The following is an 18,303-nucleotide window of genomic DNA, read 5'->3' as shown; positions in this document are numbered from 1 at the left end:
GCAGCCGGACTCCCAAAGCCACGTTCGGTTATCACAGAGGGTGCAGATCTCGCAGCTCAGCCTCCTCGGTCCCAGGCCCTCCGGGCCAGCTCAGGAATGGAGGGAATTAATTACATTTTTCCCATCCCCTTTTTTTAAAGTAGGGGAACGGGCTGGCACGTCCCGGGGGAGGGGACGGTAAGCAGAGGCTGCGGAAGGGGGGCCCCCACCTCCAAACCAGCAAGCCTCTCCCCAGCGGGCGGAAGGGAGGGTGAGGCTGGCCTCTTATTGATTTAGTCTGGTCGAGGCTGGGACTGATTTGGAGCAGAGGGAGAGGAAGGGGTTGGGGGCGGGGTAGAGGCCATGACAGGTTGGGGGAAATGGAGGAGGAAGGGAGAGGAAGGGACGGCTGTCTGTCAGCCTGACGGACAGCCCTGAGATTTGCCTTCAGATAAAACCTTACAGATGTGGAGGTCGGTATTGATTTTGAGTTAGTAACGGTAACGTACCAAGAAGTAATACATTAGTGAAAGCAAGGTCACCGGGAAAAAAGTAAAACCCACCCGGGGAGAGGCCTTAGCATTCTTGAGGGGGGTGCATTACTGCATCAGACCTGAACTTCCTCAAGTTGAAAAGTTTGCAGGCTCCGGACCTCAGCTGGGCTCCTAACTGTGGGCCAATGCTTCCTGCTTCCGCAGGCCAAGAGGGAGCCCTAGAGGTCCCCGGGAAGCCAGAGACCAGCGAGGGTCATTTAGGCCCGTAGGGCTCTGTGCAGTGAGGTTGCCAAACCTCTCCTTGTGTGCTCTCCAACACAGTTGGTGGCAGGGAAAGAGCAAAGCTAGGGACCCGGGAGGCCTGGGTGCAAATGCCAGCTTTGCCACTTACCAGCTGTGTGGTTGCAGGTGAGTCCTTTTGCTTCCCTGTGTCTCAATTTCCCCATCTGCATAATGGGAGTAAAGATACCCCATCTGCTTGAGGAGTCCATGAACTGACCAATATATGACTCAGGCCCTGTGGTCTTCATCGGTGAGTGTTCTCCCCTCCCACCACTCTCCAGTTGGGTCCTGTCCCATTAGCTTAGACGCTGCCCTGCCTGGAGACAGGGGGTTGGATGAAATGGAAGCCCTTTGATCCACAGACCCCCAGGGACTCTGGAAGAGAGTGAGCCGCAGCAGCACATCCTCCATTCACACCTTCCCCAGATGTGGATTTGATTTGCTGTTCCAGGGCAAATCCCATTGAGCAAATCCCATTATGGGAAAGTGAGCTGTCTGTTCACGGCCCAGGGTCCAAGGCCTCCTGAGCCACCGGACACCACCCAAGCGCCTTCTGAGAAAGGACTGCACAAGCCCTTGCAGCTCCTGGAATTTCCACTCTCCACCTTCACCTTCTTGCTATTTCCTAAACCTGCTGAGTGTATCTCGTGGTTCAGCCCCCTCAGCCCCAGGGACCTTGGGGCCTTTGCACTTGCTGATTTCTCTGCCTGGAAGGCTCCCCTGCCTCGTCTTCTTCTCAGGGCTGTTCTTTCTGGTCTTGCTGGATATCACATCTTTGGGGAGGTCCTGCCTAACTATCCCACATAGCCCCTTATTTTTCCTCCATAGCATTTATCAGTATCATAAATTATATTATTTGTTCACTTGTTTATTGTCAACTTCGTTCCTTAGGCTGACACCACCAGGAAGGCATGGGATTGGCATTTTTCATGGCTGTGTCCCCAGTGCCTGGCTCAGTGTCTGGTATATAATAGGTGCTCAGTAAATGTTTTTAAAGGAATATGTATGAATTCAGCAGAGGTTTTCTGAGCTCAGAATATGTAGCAAGCACCACATAGGCACTGGGGCTACAGAGATTAAAAAAATGCAGTTTATCCTGCTCTCAAAGAGCTCATAGTCCAGCACTAGCTCCAGACTGGCACATAGTAGCACTCTATGAAATGCTTGTTGGATGAATACATGAATGAATGAAGGATATCTTCAAGAAATAACACATTGTTTGGGATAGCTGGGATGTAAAGTGCAAAGTAGAAAGGGGTGAAAGGAGTTGGGACAGGCAGCTAGAGGTCTGGTCACTAGGAGTTTTTGATGAGAGGTAATGGGGAGCCATTGATAATTCTTGAGTGATATTGTCAGATTGGGCGGCAGTTCTGTGCAGGTCTCTGTCTTAGAGGATGAATACTGGTCTACACATAGCTCTCAGCCTGTCTCAAAGCATCCTCTTCCTAACCATCCCCCCACCCCTCCTTTCCCATCATTCCGTCTGGACTTGGCGTCTTGGGAATGGGCAGGCGGGAAGGATCAGACTGGAATCTCACGGGAGCTGACAAACCTTCCCAGGAGTCTCCCAGCCCCCAACGACTGTCCTGAAAGAAGGGATCTGGAGCCTGTGTGTTTTTTCTGAGCCCCTAAGTCTATTCTTGGAGTCCAGGCCTCCTTTGAGCAGGGAGCAGGGTCCGTGTTTGTGTTGGGCCAGAAAGGAGATGGGTAGGAAGAGGTCTAGACTGAGAACCCCAGGGCAGAGTTAGATTTTTGAGTTTGCCCTGGGGCCTTACTCTCCTCCCCAAGCCCCTAGACACTCTTCAGGCTAAGGAGATCCCATCTTGACAGACAGAAGCAACAAACACAGCCCCGAGTGTCAGACACCCTCACATACTCCTGCCCCAACACCCTACTGTTGACCTGACCACAACAAAGACCTCAGAAGCACATTGAACACAGCGCGAGCTAGGGAGACCTCAGCTCCCTAAAGTAGTGCTAGTGTCCAAAGGACTCCAGACACTCCCCAGCCAAGCCTCCTGCCTCCCAGGCAGATTTTCTCTCTCCTTCTTGCAAACCCATTCCAGTGTGTCTTTGCCATCTTGATGAAGTTGACACACCCCTATGTCCCACCCAAATCTCCCCAGCTGCGTGGAGATGAAGACTAGACAGTTGATAACCCCAGCTTGTCTGAGCTCTGAGGTCTGAGCTCTGGCTCAGAGGGAAAAGGTGGAGGAGGGGAGACCCGCCAGGGCTGAGGGCATGGGGGAAAGAATCAGGCATAGGCTCTGCTCAAGACATTTCAGAGGACCGAAGCTTCCCCCAGAGTAAGGGACCCCACCCTACTCACCCCCCATTAGCTGCCCGGGAAACAAACTACTGCTGGTCCTTGGATTGAGACCCTCTAAAGTAATCAGATGCCTCAACCTCATTCTTTCTTGAGAGTTGAACTTGATATTTTGCAGGTAAGCCAGGGTCAGGTGAACTGAGCCCTGGGCCTGCTGTGAGATCTAGGGAAGCCATGCCCCCTTTGCAGGCCTCAGTTTTTTCATCTGAGAAATGGGCATCCTAGCTTTGCCTCACACATCTCTGTGGGGTTTTGGCTTGGGAGGGTCAAATGAGTTAACTGCTCAGGGATACTCCTGAGGTTACACAGCTGGTAAACGGAAGAGCTTGGTGTCTGTCCCTGGCCCGAAGAATCCATCGATGCCCTCGACTGTGGCCAGGCCTCAATGTCTGTGGCACAAGCCAGTAATAAAGGCAAAGGTAAAAATCTTCAGAAGGTGTCTAGTCGGCAAAACGATCACTGCTGGAATGCCCGCAGCCTGCCTTCTTACCCTGGAGGGGAGTTAGGGAACTCAACTGTGTGCCCAGCAGGGATTGCCACGTGGTTCTCCATCTCAGTGCTGGGCAGATTATCAGCAAAGCCGTCCCCAACTCATACTCAGGGTCTTCCTCCCATAAAGGGTGGCATCACCAGAAGGTCATCAGGGGGCCTGGGCCCTGCAGGTCAGGTTCACGAGGGCCTGCCCTCGTGGGCCTCCTGCCCTCTCCCCTGCCCTCCCCTGGACTGACTGGGACACGGTTCCCTCTCCCTCCTGCCCTCTCCCCTTCTCTGCTCTGAACTGACTTGTACACTGTGCCCTCTCACTCTCCAGGAGCTCCTGCTGCGCCACCCCCAGCCCCACCCAAGGAAACCACTGCTTTTCCCGCCCCCTTTCCTGGAGAGCTGGACAGCAGGTTCCACCTCCCCCAGATTTCCTGGACTGCCAGGGAAGACTGGACGCCCTCCTCTGTGTCCTTTGATAGATACGATGCCTGGATCACAACTCCATGTCTCTATGATCTTTGCTAGTAGCTTTCCTCACCTGACCCAGACCCTTTCTCCTCCTCTCCCACTACTGAGGGCAGGGACCATGGCTGTTTCTCCTCTGAAGTCTCAGAGCCTTCAGCTCTCAGCCTGGAGCCAGAGTCACCATCCGTGCCTGTTTGTGGAGTAAATAAGTGAACATCCCAGTAAGTGAACACCTGGACCTCCATCCAGGTCCCCTAAGCTGAGTTTCTAGAGACAAGCTTCCCCTGGTAGTCTGTGTTGCCAGCACTGACAGTGAGTTCCTATGTGTGGAACCCGGCCAGGCAGGGAAGGAGGGGATGGCCACAGACTTCAGGAGCTGGTAGAATCAAAGGAAGGGGCCTGCAAGGCTCTTTGAAAGCATTGGCTGTGGGCTTTGGTGTGGAAGGGACAGGAAGCTCGGAGTCCAGAAAAGTGGCAGGCAGAGCAAGCCACGCACAGTGATCTAGACAGATCAGAGTCCTGCTGTAACGTTCGTGTTAGAAGATGGGGCCATCCCAGTCTGATGGGGGAGGCACAGTTCTCTGAGCTTGGAGAACTCCCTGACTGATGGGAGAGGCCTCATTAGCCAGTTCGTTCATTCATGCATTCATTCACGCATTTGTTCATTAAAGCCAGGCCCTGGAGCTAGAGAGGCGAGTAAGGCCCTGCTGAGCTCTCAGTGGAAGGAGGATCCCTGGGTCAGGACCCTCCTTCGAGAGAAACACCGAAGACCAGCAGCCATCCCATGCATGAGGGCACGCAATTCAGGTAAACTGAGGACCTCGAAGCGACAGAGATTTCAAGGGAACAACTCCGGCAAAGAGCATTCCAGGGCCAGCCTGGCATTGTGCCAGTGTGCTCATGTCTCTGGGGTCTGTCCGGTGAGCCTGGCACTAATGGCCTTTTCCCCACAGGTGATGAGCATCTTGAGCAACCCCAGCGCAGTGCCCCCGCAGCCACAGGCTGACTTCTCCATCTCCCCGCTGCATGGCGGCCTGGACTCGGCCACCTCCATCTCAGCCAGCTGCAGCCAGCGGGCCGACTCCATCAAGCCGGGAGATAGCCTGCCCACCTCCCAGGCCTACTGCCCACCCACCTACAGCACCACCGGCTACAGCGTGGACCCCGTGGCCAGCTATCAGTACGGCCAGTACGGCCAGAGTGAGTGCCTGGTGCCCTGGGCATCACCCGTCCCCATTCCTTCTCCCACCCCCAGGGCCTCCTGCTTGTTTGTGGAGAGCTACAGGGTGGTGTCGGGGTGGGGACTGTCCATTTTACAGATGGAAAAATTGAAGTCCAGCAAGACAGAACTGTTCACCTAAAATGACACTGAATTGGGCAAAATCCAGAACACCTCCTGGCTAAGCCCCTGCTATGGCTCCAACAGAAATATAATACACAACACAAATATCACTTAACATTTCTAGTGGCCACATTTTAAAACATAAGAAGAAACAGGCCAGGAGTGGTGGCTCATGCCTGTAATCCCAGCACTTTGGAAGGCTGAGGCAAATGAATCACTTGAGCCCAGGAGATCGAGACCGGCCTGGTCAACATGGTGAAACTCTGTCTCTACTAAAAATACAAAAATTAACCAGGCATGGTGGCATGTACCTGTAATCCCAGCCACTCCAGTAGGTGAGGCACAAGAATCACCTGAACCCAGGAGGCGGAGGTTGCAGTGAGCCGAGATCACGCCACTGTACTCCAGGCTGCGTGACAGAGCAAGACTGTCTCAAAAAAAAGAAAAGAAAAATTAAGGAGAAGAAACAATGGAATTATTTTTACTAACATTTTATTTAACCCAGTATATCCAAAAGAGTATCATTTCAAAGTGCAATTCATATATAATTATTGAGATATTTTACATTCTCTTTTTCATGCTATGTCTTTGACATACTGTGTGTGTTTTACACTTAAAGCCCATTTTAATTCGGACACTGAATTTTGAACAGAAATATTTGATCTGTATTTAAATTTCATATAGTTTACAATTGAGAAAATAGACTTACACACCCAAAGTGTTCCAAATTGTAAGTTTTCCAACCACTAAATAACCCCATTGAAGACTGGTTTTTGACTTTAAATTAGTTCAAGTGAAATCGACATTTGAAATTCGGTTTCCCGGTTGCACTAGCCGCAGTTCAAGTGCTCGGTAACCATGGGCTGCTGGTGGCCACCGTGCTGGACAGCTCAGTGGGAGACCCTGCCCTTTCTGCCACAGGGCATGGGAAAGCTGTGTTTCCAGCTCTCTCCTCCACTCCAAACTCTGCAGTGGTCCCATGCACCCATCCCAGCTGCTATCCCCTTTGTGCCTTGCCTTGAGGCAGGGACCGTGGACCCTCAGACCAAAGGCTGGGAAACGCAGGTCTGAACACAGCCTCCGCCACCTGGCAAGGCCAGCAGTAGGGCAGGCCCAGATGGGACAGGGAGCCAGAGGTCACCAGTCACTCTTCCTGCCGCACCTCCCTGCAAAGGCCTCACCTGCTGGTGTCAAACTAATCAGAAGGGCGTGTGGCAAGAGGGTGAGGCCCCATCCCTGAGGGCATCCTCTCCCCCAGCCCAGCCCTGGGCCAGCCTTTCTGACCTCTGCTTCCTGCCCACCCCCTGAACCCGCTCCTCCTCACGTGGCGTTGGCCTCCACTGCCAAATGAGGGCCAGCTGTGTTGGCCTCCACCTCCCAGCTGTGTTCACAGCCCTTCCTGTGTGTGTACATGTTTGCGTATGTGTATGTACACATGTGTATATGGGTGTTTGTGAGTACATATGTTGGGACGTGTTACAATTCGTGTGTGTGTGTGCATGCGATGCATCTGAGTATTTCAGCACCCATGTGTTACTGCATGCATATTTGCATATACGTGAATACACGTATGTGTCATTGGGCACGTGTGAGCATATGTGTATATGACTTCACATGCGTGCACATAAATGAGCATATTGTGCACACGTGATGTGCACATCTGTTGTGTGTATGAACACATATGTGCACACATATATGTAAGTATATGTGTCTGCTTAAACAAACATGTTTAAAAGTGCATTCAAGTCTGTACATATGGTTGAGTGTGTCTTTATGTGTGCCTGCATGTTTGGCGTAGGTATGCATGTGTCAATTTGTAGATATGTAGAATGAACACGTATGCGTGTGTATAGATGCATATGAGTGTGTAAATGTGTGACTGTGCATGTGTATAGCCATGCATTGAGACATGTACACGTGCTTCAGTGTGTCTGTGATTGTGCATTTGGGAGTACCTGTGTGTGGACACACATACTGTGTGTGCAGTGTGTAAACGGGTGAGGGTATGAGTGCATGTTTGGGTATGTCGTAGGTGTGACTGTGTGTACGTGTGTATGGATGTACATCTGGGTGTAGACATATACCATGTATAACTGTGTGTGTGTGAATGTGTGCGTGGGGGTCTGCGTGTATATTTGAGAGCAGGGTGCATGCATGTGCATGGGAGAATTTCCGGAGGGTCCCAGGGTGACCTCCTGACCCAGCCCATGTTCCTGGGCATGGAGCAGGGCACACATGCTCTTGATAAATATTTTAGAGTGACCTCAGCGGCGGCAGCAGCACCGGCCTGGGGCGGGGGTTAGTCACACCTAAGCTCGGTGCCCTGCTCCAGGGGCGCCTGCTCAATTCGGAAATAAAATTAACCCCAAAGTCAGCATGGGGGCGGCAGGGGAGGGGATCAAAAGGGAAGGGGCGTAGGAGGCGAGAAAGGAGGGTTTGTTCTCTTGCTTGGGCAAAGCCAGCCAGAGCAGCTTCCTCCTCCCCCACCTCCCCCAACTCCATTCTTTTCTTTTCCATCCTCTCCTTCCACTCCCTTCTCCTCCTCCTCTCACTCCCCTTCCAGCTCCACCCCTGCTGCCCTGGCTTCTCCAGGAATAGCTCAGAGCTCCTCTTGGCCACATTCTCCAGCCCTCCCCAAAGGGAGCCCCGCACAGACCCCACCTCACCCCACAGAGACTCCAGGCTTGAGCTGAGAGGGAAGGACTGGAGGAAAAGTCCCCTCCTCTGCCACCAATTAGTGTGGGCCAGCCACACCCTTGCCTCTCTGAGCCTCAGTCTTCCCATCTGTGAAATGGAGGCCACAGATTAGACTCAGCCATCTCAGAGTGTTTCCACTGCACCACCTCCCTCTCCTTTGGCATTTTGGAGGCCTCGAGACACATCGTGTTCCCACTAACCTCTTGCCCCACATCCATGGGCAACTTAATCCATCTGTGGCTGGGATGCCCCGGCGTGTGTGCAACAGTCCCATGTCCTGGACTGTGCCCGTGTACGCCCAGGTCCACTTGTCATCCCTTGATGCCTGTCCTCTGCCCAAGTTCATCCCACAGGGCCCTGGGCAAAATGCGTGCTCCTCATTCATGTCATTCTCTAAGTTATTTGTCCCCAGGTTGCAGGTGCAAAAATGAGGCTCAGAGAGGCTAGGCAGCTTCTCCAAAATCCCACAGCATGGCAATGGTGGACCCAAAGTCTCCTAACTTCAAATCACAGATTTGTGGAGGCCACTCAGCAGCGATACATACCTGAGCCCACCCACGCGTGGATTCACGTCCACGGCTTCACATGCACCTGCAGATGGACAGAGGCACACGCAGAGAGAGGGGTTTATATGTGAGTGTTCGCTAATGTGTAGACACACAGCTTTAAGATATAAATATACAAAATGTGCATGTGTAAAGGAAGGAGGAATGGCCATTTATTGAGCATCTACTATGGGTCTGGCATTTCATCCTCATGCCACCCTATGCAGTGCACATGGTTATTCCCATTGGACAGATGAGGAACTGGGATCCAGAGAGGCTGTTTGCCCAAGGCCTCCCGACAGGCCATACCACTGTGTACACAGCCACACCTGCAGCCTGGTCCCTGGAGAACCACCTTCAGGTGTGCATTGAGCGAGCATACACATGGGCCAAACCCTTAGGCCCCAGAGTCCTCCTCCTCCTCTCCGTGGGCTTCTCATCTTCCCAGGGACACCTTCACTCCTTTTCCTGCTCTGGCCATTGTCCATCCACCTGTCTGTCTTCCCTTGTCTCTGGAGGGGTGGGGGCAGGGCCCAGGGATGGGACACACGGCAGATTAATATGGCCCTGGTGTTCCCAGAGGCCAGGGCCGTACTAATGATGGGGCTGATAGAACGCAGAAGTGTGAAAAGAATTTTAATAGATCTGACAAGTCTAATAAGAATTTGTGTCTAGAAGGGTCCTCCTCTGGGGCTGCGAGCTGACGAGGCGCTGACGGCTGAGATTGTTTACCAGTTGGCATCGCCACCACATCTCCTGCCAACTCCCAATTAATCTAATTTGAGACATTTAGAGCCCAGGCATGGGCACGAGGCAGAGAAGGGGAGATGGGTAAAGACAGAGGGATAGGGAGGGCCGTTGACGGAGGCCATAATAAGAAATGTCACAGCCCTGCCCTCGCTGGCCCTTCGGCTCCATCCCAGGGAGAGGCAGGTTCTGCAGCCTGTTGGGTGCCCTTGAAGTTGGCAGGGTCGTCAGGAAAGTTTTGCTTCCTGGTGTTTCCTTGGCTACCTAGACAGGGCCTGGCAAGCTCCTATTGTGTGCTGGGCCATGGGCTGGTTGCTGGGAGAGGCTGACAAGGATAAGGCACACGGAGTGGCCAGAGGCACAGGCAGGACCAATGCAGGCTCCTCCATGACACGCGCTGCATGTGACTCTGGGACAGTGACCTCTGTGCCTCAGTTTCCACATTTATAGGAGAACACTCATACCTAAAGCACGGGGCAGTTGAAAGAAATGGGTGTGGTCATGCCTGCCAGCACACAGTAGGTGGTCCACAAGTGAGGGTGCTCGCTTTGTTGTTCTCATTATTATTCAAAGCCAGCGAAAATTAGAACGACCATATTTACCCAAAGGATAGGAATCAGTGTATCAAAGGGATACCTGCACTCCCATGTTGATTGCAACACTATTCACAATAGCCAAGATATGAAATCGACGTAAGCATCCATCAGCAGATAAATGGATAAAGAACATATAGTATATATACCCAGTGGAATACTATTCAGTCATAAGAAAGAATAAAATCCTGTCATCCACAGCAACATGGATGGAACTGCAGATCATTTTACCAAGTAACATAAGCCAGGCACAGAGAGACAAACATCACGTGTTCTCATACGTGGGAGCTAAGAAGGTTGGCCTCATGGAGACAGAGTCAAATGATGGCTACTAGAGGCAGGGAAGCAGGGAAGGGGATGAAGGGAGGTTGGTTAATGGGCGCAAACATACAGTTAGATAGAAGGAGTAAGTTCTAGTGTTTGATAACAGAGTAGGGTGACCACAGCTAACAACAGTGTATTGTATATTCCAAAATAGCTAGAAGAGAGGACTTGAAATGTACCCAACACATAGAAATGATAAATACTGGGCCAGGCTCAGTGGCTCACACCTGTAATCCCAGCACTTTGGAAGGTCAAGTTGGGCGGATCACCTGAAGGCAGGAGTTTGAGACCAGCCTGGCCAACATGATGCTGTCTAAAAAGTACAAAAATTAGCCAGGTGTATTGGTGGGCACCTGTAGTCCCAACTACTTGGGAGACTGAGGCAGGAGAATTGCTTGAACCCGGGAGATGGAGGTTGCAGTGAGCCGAGACTGCGCCATTGCACTCCAGCCTGGGAGACAGAGTGAGACTCCATCTCAAAACAAAACAAAACAAAACAAAACAAAAAACAGAAAAGATAAATCCTGAAGGTGATGGATGCCCTAAACAGCTTGACTTGATCATTACACATTCTATGCATGTAGCAAAACATCACAGGTACCCCAGTAAATATGTGCAAATATTATGTATCAATTGTTTAAAAAGCCACAGTTCTCAGCCCACCCACAGGAATAGCTGGAGAGGTTGGTGCGAGAGGCTGGCATGGTGTGAAGTAAGGAGGGGAGGCAGTGGCTGCTGTGACTCAGGGAAACTGTCACCTGCCTTGGCGGCGTGCTCTTGGACAGCTCGCTTATATTGCCTGGAGCAGAACATGGGATCAATGTAGAATTTGGGGTGTAGAGCACCTTGTGCACTCTAAAATGCTGTGTATGTACAAAGGGTTATTCTCTAGGAGTCTGCAGGGGTGGCTGAGAGCTAGGCTCAGACTGCCTGGGTTTGAATCCTGGCTCTGCAACTTATGAACTGTGTGATCTTTGAAGTGGTGCAGTCTCTCAGAGCCTCAGTTCCATCATCTGTAAGATGCAGATACCACCACTACCAGCCTCATAGAGTTGTTGTGAGAATTAAATGGAAAATGAGCACAAAATGCTTAGAACAGGACCGGGATAGAACAAGCTCTCTGTAAACACTGGCTCTTCCTCTTTCTATTCCTACTGTCCCTCTAAGAATGAGGCTTCTTAACGGGATGGATCCTGGAGTCCAGGTAAGGCAGGCTCCCAGTAGTAGAGTTGGTGTGGCCAGGGCTGCAGGGTCCCCCCAAGGCCAGAGATGGAAATGGCCCTACCCTCACACAGAGGAAGGGGCAGACCCAAGGCAGGGCCAGGCTGGCTGCCACCAACTTTGCTTTACCAACTGGGAGCCTGGAGGCCAAGTGACTTCAGAGGAAGGCTGGCAGTCCCCCGGGGCTCAGTTCAGACCCTAGGCAGATTTAACTTTCCTCTCATCACCCACCCTGGAGCCTGGTAAGCAGAGGGACACAGGGTTCAGACACTCCAGAGAGACCCCAGGGCATTTGCACATCCTTTGGGAATGTTGAGGGCCAAGCCCCTGCGTGCTCTGTAACCACCATCTTAAAAAACACTGTCTCACTTCATCCTTATAGCAGCAGCCCTGGAGGAAGCTGGACTTTGTTTTCCCCATTCTACAGACAAGGAAGCAGGTCTAGAGAGGCCAGGTGATGTGCCCAGGGCCACAGGAGTGGGAGGTAACTGGGACTGCAGCCACCTCATCCGCTACTCCATCTCCTCCTGCCTGCATCAAACGCCGTGTTTGCTTACTAAATCCCAATCCTAGTCTTCCGCTGCTTCCAAACCCACATCTCTCGAGCTCACAATGTGCCAGGCACAGTACTAGCTGGCCACTTTGTACGCATTTCTCCTTTAACCTTCATAACAGCTCCTCAGATAGGTGCTGTCACGATCCCCAACTTACAGACAAGGAAACTGAGGTTTGAATAAATGAGGTGGGATGCGCCAGATCACACGTTAAAAGTTGGCATGTGCAGGATTTGAACCTCCGTCATTTGAACCACTAGGCAATACGGCCTCCCATGGCTCAATGATTGGCACTGCCCACCTGGCCTCCCTGGCCTCGTTCTCAGGCCATGCCTATCACCTTTTGGCTCCACCCACCTGCCCTAGGCAGAAACCTCCAACCTTGGGGAAGCATGTAGAGTGCTACAAGGTGCCCTGTGGGCAGGTGACAGAACAAGTGTTGAGCCAGGCCTCGTAATTCCTAATGTAGTATTCTTTCCATCTTCCTCTTGCTTCTGGACCCTACAGATCCCAGGGGTTTGGACTGGCCACAGCCACAGCCACAGATCCCAGCTTGGGAGGCAGCATCCCTGTGCCTCTGGAGGCCTTGGCCACACCTCAGCCAAATCATTTGGTCAAGGCTGATTTCTGTTGTAGCCTCAGAAAGGCAGAATTAGTACAGTCAAGACAGAACACATGTACATGCAGGTCAAGGGTCATCCCTGCACATACACACATATAGAGGCAGGTACCTGGCTCAGTTGGAACTCACCTGTACACAGTGCCTGCACGTCCACTGGCATTCCCAAAGTTCATCTATTCACAAAGGTGCATACAACTCACACATGTGCACGTGTGTGTGCAAATGTTGCTCTTGTGTGGACATTCATGTGCAGGCCAATTATTCAAGGAAATTCTTGTTTCCGTTGTTCACACACACAAGTATGCACCACTCTCAGGCACATACACCCTCAGACACTCATCTATCTCCTCTGGGTGACCAGATGGACAGAGCTATAAATCTCAGCTCCCTGCGTATCTGTGTCCTGGCTCCTTCTGCATGGATTCCTCAGCTCACCCATAGCCACTCTGGCCTCGCAGCAAAGGTCTTGCTTTGCCTTATCTGTAAGCTGGGCACAGATAGAAAAGGCAGAGAGACCTTGCCCTCATCATTATCTGCACTCAGGGATTCACAGGGCCTTATCCATAGCAGGTGTATGTAGTGGGCTTATTGAGGGGTGGTTAATTCTTTTCTCAGCAATGTGGATAATCTTCTGTGCCTCCCTAGGAACTTACCAGAGAGCTGGGCACACAATGCATTAAATAAGTATTTGTTGAATGATTAGAGAGGAGGTGAGAGAAAGAGCTTCATGAGGAGATGGATAGATGGAAGGATGGATGGATGGACAGATGGATGATGGATGAGTGGATGAGGTATGGATAGAGGATGGATAGACAGAGGGATGGATGGATGGATGAAGGATGAGTGGATAGAAGGATGGATGGATGGATAGATGGATAGATGGATAAATGGATGGATGGAAGGACAGAGAATGGATAAATGAATGAATGGGTGGATGGATGGATGGATGGATGGATGGACAGAATGGATGGGTGGATAGATGCATGGATATGGCTGGATAGATGAGAGGATGAGTGGATAGAAGGTGGAAGGATGATGGATGGATGAAAGAAAAGATGGATACACATGGATGGATGGATGGATGGATGGATGGATGGATGGATGGATGGATGTAAATAGAGTGAATGGAAGAATAAACAAAAAGAACCTCGATTTCTAGGAGAGTCTCTTCTTTTTTCCAGCTGCTGTTGATTATCTGGCCAAAAACGTGAGCCTCTCCACCCAGCGTCGCATGAAGCTCGGGGAGCACTCCGCTGTACTGGGACTCCTGCCTGTGGAAACTGGCCAGGCCTACTAGGGCCCCTGGGGTGACTTGCCCCAGCCCAATTCCCAGCCCAACCCTGACTGACCCCTGAACCTCCCAGCCTTGCCTCCTCATCCCCCTGGAGTCCTAGGGGGCCAAGAAAGGAACCCACCTGCTTCTCATTACTGGCCCCCTGGAGGTAGACAGCCAGCTTGTCACTCAGCTGTGGTTAGGGATCCAGAGTGATGCCCTTGGAGTCTGCTCCCCACTTTCCCCAAGGAGGGTTTCTGGTCAGCCTGAAGTCCTCCCCTGTCAAATCCCATGGTGGCCTCTGTGCCATCTCAGGCATGGAGATCAAGGCCCACCTTGAACACCTTGGGCACCCAGAGGAGGATGATGCCTGAGAGGAAGTCCTGCAGCCCTTTGGACCCAACTCCAGCAGGTGCCCTAGCTAGAGGTGGAGGTGAAGTGTTCAGGGCTACTCTCAGCTGGATGTACTGGGAGCCAGCCCTCCAAGGAGGTTCTCCGGCTCAATGTCAGACCGGCAGCCCTTTCCTCCTCTAGACATTGGGACTCCAGCAGAGAGGGGACCCTGGCTTTGGGGTCTTCCCAGGGGAGTCAGCAGAGGGGCAGTCTCACCCCCACCCAGGAATTTGAAGGACTTCAGAACCCTCCCCAGACACCTCTACTAGGTGTACGGGGAAATCTAGCACAGTCAGGGAGACTGGGGAGACCAGGAAGAGGCTTAACCAGAGGGTAAGGGCACGTGGGGGTGGGGCTTGTCAGCCATGGGCCTGCCCAGGATACAAGGACCCAACTCAGGCTTCTAGAAGCAGAGGGCTCTTAGCCTGAAGCCCAAGTTCCCACCATGTCCAACCCATCTGGGGCCTGGGGAGCCCACAGAACTTTTCAGTTTCCTTCATTAGCTGAATCAGATGAGATGGGGAGGGGATAAAGTCTTGAGGATACATGAGTAGAGGAGCATGAAGTGGACTCAGAAGGGACTTTCACAACCAGGTCCCTCTGTTTGTGGGAGGGCAAGCCTTTGTTGCCCAAGGCTTCAGCTCTCTGCCTGCAAGCCCACACCCCAGGGAGCTGAGATTTTGCCCAAAGCCTTCCGCAGAGGCCCGAGCCCGTCCTTACCATGCCCCGTCCTCTAGGAAGAGGCCTCCATCTTCCCCAGACCCCTTTCAGTTTCTGGGGATGCAGAGAGGTACCCTCAGAGCTTTGGAGGAGGGTTCTAGACTGGGCAGGGATTGTTTGCCTCACAGACAAGACGATTCCCCCTGGCATGTTGTTAGGGGCATACTATTGCCCTGCCCAGAGTGGCATCTTTGAATGTTGCCTCTGTCTTAGCCAAGAGGTCCCTGCCTCCTGATCTGGCACAGCTGGGCTGAGGCAGATGTGACCAGTTTCCAAGCTACCACCCCTGAGCAGAGGGAGATGTCACCAATTCCAGAGGAGAGGGAAGAGGCACCTTCCTTGACCACGCCAGTGGCCTCCTGAAGTTCCATTCTCTTAAGAGCTGGGACCTTGGGGGGATGATTCAAACCCCTGATTCCTCCTTCCTGGGAACTTTTTCTCACCTTTACCTATTTATCAAAATCATCACACCTATTTACCATCACTGTTGCTGTAATCTACATTCCATCACCTTTATCAGGTGCTGCTGAGTACAGAGTACTTGGGATGGGAGAAACAGCACTGAATTCACAAACATTGGACCAAACTGCTTGTCCCCACCTGGGTTCATGAGGCCACCTTTTTGCTCAATCCATGTCTCTTGCCCTCAGCCAACAAGACATTCCTAGAGGGAAAGGGCTGCTGCTCTGGGAGTCAACCTGAGTTCCTCCCTCCTGGGGAGCTGGGTTGGCAAGATTCTAGGACAGTCTCCTACGTGGACGTCTCCTCTGTGACGAATGTTCACCTGGTTCTCATCTTCAGACTTGGTGATATCAAGCCTGTCCTGGACCATGGCCAGGCTGGCTCATATCTCTGGTTTAGAGAAACCAATGAATAACTGGAGACAAATAGACTCTTTGGTAGCGGCGGACACATGTGACCCATCAAGGTCAACCTAGGTTGCAACTGGAGCGTCCACTGCAGGAGACTTTTGGTTCTTCACGTTCGGGACAAAAAAGAAGACTCTGTTGTCCCTTGGTAACCCAGATCCTGCTTTTGTAGCTATCACAGCAGAAAGCAGCTCTTCCTGAAGACCACTCTTCATCCACATTCCTTGAATGGCCAATCCTTCCACCTGGAGGCCTGGCTCAGAAAGTGTCTGAGTCTCCTGACACCCTCTGTGACTCAGGAGCAGGGATCTCAGGCAGGTGACATCAAAACCACCCAGCGCCATCCCCAGGAAGCGACAGTCCAATGCTAGGACCAATCCCAGATGTCTGATCCTGATGGTGAAATGGAACCAAGACCTGCTTGGGAATAAACCAAAAGATTTCTCATAACGTTGGACATAACTTCTCCCAAGCCATCATCTTGGTAGAAAATGGGACTTATTCCTTGAGGGGCCCCACCCGCTTCAGAAAGAGGCCCTTGATCCTAATACGTTCTCTCTAAAACCCGTATATTAACGTGTCTGGCCAACTTGGGTCATAAAATTCAGCCTTGTGTTGGCAGCTTGAAACATCACCAGAGAGGTGATACTGAACGAGAGACACAAGGCCTCCATCTCTTTGGGGTTGAACACAGCCTGAGAAAGAAGGCCTGAGTTCCAGCAGCCAGGCCGTCCCAGATACAACCCCCATCCATCCCTGTAAATAGAGTCTGTAGCAAAATAAGAGCTGCTTCCTCCAACTTATCACAAGTCGCTGTTGTCCTCTCTAAGGGGGGCTCTCTTTTGAGTTCATTGTACAATAGTTGGAAAACGTGGTGATGTGCTGTTCGTTTATAGAAAGTTGACTTTTTATAAATATATATATATATATACTAAAAAAGGAAAGAAATCCCCCACAGTGCGTGTCGTGCTAGTGCCAGAGACCATCTGTAGGGATATATCTTCATATTGTATGTTTCAAATTATGCATTCCAGGCTCTAGTGGGTTCTTTCATTCTTGTTCCTTTACTTTTTTCATTTGGCATTTCTCTCTTGCTATATAAAGAAAAAAAGAAGTGATGTGTAAGAACCAAGCTATGCTTTTGTACTTCCATTTTATACTTGATTTACCTTTGATGGTCTTTTGCTAGAGGAACACGAAAGGGCAGAGCAAACAGAGAACTAGGGGGATAAGAGAGAAGGAAAGAAGAATGGAGAGAGAGGTTTGCCCAGAAGGACAATGAAGAGTCAGATTGAAATCTGACTCTGGCTTGAGAACAGGACAGATCCCAGAGTTTGACCACTCTGCCAGAATCCAGTGTTTTAAGATGGAGTTGGTGAAGTATCCAAGATTTTGGATCCTGGGACTCAGTGAAACTCCATCAACCCAACTAAAAAGATGTTCTCTGGGACCTCTCTCAAGCTGATGTTCTTCTTGTCAAGCTCCCAAATGTGTCTCGCACTGTTGGACACTTTTTTGGGGGTACACAGCTCTTCTCTCCTCCCCTCCTGCAGAGGCATCAAAACCAAGACCAAATGGGGGTTCTCTAGCTGCCAACTTGAAAAGCTCCGAGACTTCCGTGTATTTGATGCTTCTTCAAGTCAACTCTTCTGACATGGCCAATTCCCTGACCTGGGAAATATCTACATAGCACTCTAGATCATTCCTTCTTCCTAGTAACTGCAACTTTGTTGCTTCCGTGTTTGACTCACAGCCATTTTCCCCCATGCAGAAGTGAGTGGGTGTACGTGAGGGTGTGAGTGGGGTGTGTGCCTGGGCGTGTGGGCCTGAGGTGTGTGTTTAAATATAATCACACCATAATTTATTCAGCTATATGGAGTAGTAGATTAGAAAGAGAAACTGGTATTTGCTTTAACTACCTGCTGCTTGTAAGCGCTTCCTCTGTAACTCAGGCGTAACTGTTACACATTAAAAGAAATTAAAAGCATTTTGAAGGTTTCATGTACTCAATTGATTGTCATTGTGCAGCTGCTCCAAAAGGGGCTCTGAAGGGTGTCCAAGAAGCCTTTGGACCTAATTTAGAGAATCAGGGTAGAAACTGTTTCTCTTGCTCCCCACTGTGTCCTCTAGTGCCAAGGAGCTGCGAGATTTCTAGTGAATGCCTAATCAATATTTGATCAATGGATGGTGTTGCTTTAAGCCTCTCTGTGAGCTCACAGAAATAGCACAGTGTCAAAGAATAAGGTGAAACTTTAGTTCTCTTCACCAAAACAAACTTTTCCTGCTGCTAAGCTTAGAACCCTCGGTGGCTCTCTCCTGTCACAAGGGATTTTGGAGGTAGAAGACAGCTCAGAAACTTACATATTGCTTGGAA

At 51.1% G+C, this 18,303-nt stretch overlaps 1 protein-coding gene across 4 annotated transcripts in view; it reads left to right on the top strand.

Annotated features, from left to right (window-relative positions):
• The window catches only part of PAX7 (paired box 7), a 118,387-nt gene extending 100,471 nt beyond the window's left edge, over positions 1-17,916 (top strand). For 2 of the 4 annotated variants that reach the window (XM_023219330.2, XM_023219329.2), the window contains exon 8: positions 4,983-5,481. In XM_023219330.2, coding sequence (XP_023075098.1) covers positions 4,983-5,390 — 408 coding nt within the window. In that variant the 3' untranslated portion in view covers positions 5,391-5,481. Of the gene's footprint in view, positions 1-4,982; positions 5,482-13,855 lie in introns of those variants that run through there. The other 2 variants (XM_023219332.2, XM_023219333.1) reach the window with 2 other exon arrangements.
• Positions 17,917-18,303: the final 387 nt, after the last annotated feature.

The sequence above is a fragment of the Piliocolobus tephrosceles genome, chromosome 1 (assembly GCF_002776525.5).
Source record: "Piliocolobus tephrosceles isolate RC106 chromosome 1, ASM277652v3, whole genome shotgun sequence".
Taxonomy (NCBI): Eukaryota; Metazoa; Chordata; class Mammalia; order Primates; family Cercopithecidae; genus Piliocolobus; species Piliocolobus tephrosceles.
Note: the sequence above shows the minus strand (reverse complement) of the source record. Positions and strands in the feature narration are given on the sequence as shown.